The sequence below is a fragment of the Wasmannia auropunctata genome, unplaced genomic scaffold (assembly GCF_000956235.1).
Source record: "Wasmannia auropunctata unplaced genomic scaffold, wasmannia.A_1.0 LD336116.1, whole genome shotgun sequence".
Taxonomy (NCBI): domain Eukaryota; kingdom Metazoa; phylum Arthropoda; class Insecta; order Hymenoptera; family Formicidae; genus Wasmannia; species Wasmannia auropunctata.
The window spans coordinates 1,882,269-1,883,196 of NW_012026774.1; the positions used below are offsets into that span (position 1 = coordinate 1,882,269).

The 928-nt window shown below is 24.5% G+C and overlaps 1 protein-coding gene across 1 annotated transcript in view; it reads right to left on the reverse strand.

Moving 5' to 3' along the window:
- LOC105448342 (cytochrome P450 4c3-like) overlaps window positions 1-928 on the reverse strand; it is a 5,157-nt gene that overhangs the window by 3,050 nt on the left and 1,179 nt on the right. Inside the window, exons 2-4 of the mRNA XM_011686863.1 lie at window positions 507-613; window positions 356-446; window positions 7-187 (exon numbers count right to left, since the gene is read on the reverse strand). Coding sequence (XP_011685165.1) covers window positions 7-187; window positions 356-446; window positions 507-613 — 379 coding nt within the window. The remainder of the gene's footprint in view (window positions 1-6; window positions 188-355; window positions 447-506; window positions 614-928) is intronic.

Genomic DNA, 928 nt, shown 5'->3' on the forward strand with positions numbered 1-928 from the left:
CCTAAAAATATATCAAATGAGTATTGCATTATATGCGGTTTCAGATCAAACATTTGTCCATCGACATTTTTTTCTATAGCGTCTGCACAAAGATTGCTAAAGTTATCGAAAAATGTTACATATTCGGATAAATACTTGAGATTCAACAAGGGATGTATTATTTTTCGTCGAAGTTTGTGAGTTGCACCTATCAATTATTGGAATTATTATTGCTATTGAGTAAACGCAATATTAAATATGAAGAAATACGTATATCCATATCAATTCAATATTAATTTAAATCTATATTATTGTATAAAATTAAAAATATTAAGAACAAAATAAAATAAATATTTCTCATATTTAGACACATTACCTGAAGTTCTGATAATTCCGTCACCAGTTATTACCTCCCATGTTTTGGTCACCGATCTTTTGTAGGTACCATTTACGTTCGTAAGCACAAGCTGTGTATTTAATTCAATGAATTCTCTATTATTGACTATTACCTCTTTTTATAAACTTACCCTATAATCTTCGGGTTTTGAAAGTACTACGAACACATTTGTTCCTAAGATAAGACGAGTAATATTTCCATACTTTTTAGTAATTGCATCTACACAGTCTAGAAGTTCTGTAAAAATATATTTACGTATAATACCATTTGCAAAATTAAAATCTTTTTAGAGAAAATAATTTTAAACATTTATTTATAATAGTTATAATTTTTATATTTAATTTTTACCTAAATAATAAATAATATGTACATATGTAATTAATTACAACATATTGTAAATTATATAATTATTTGTACAAAACATATAAAAATGTATTTACTGCAAGTATTTTAATTCAATACAAAGCTCGACTTAAATAAATGTTTTTATCTTAAAATTATATTTTAAGACATCTTTACTCACCTTTATAATTGAGAGCAATTTGTAATGAA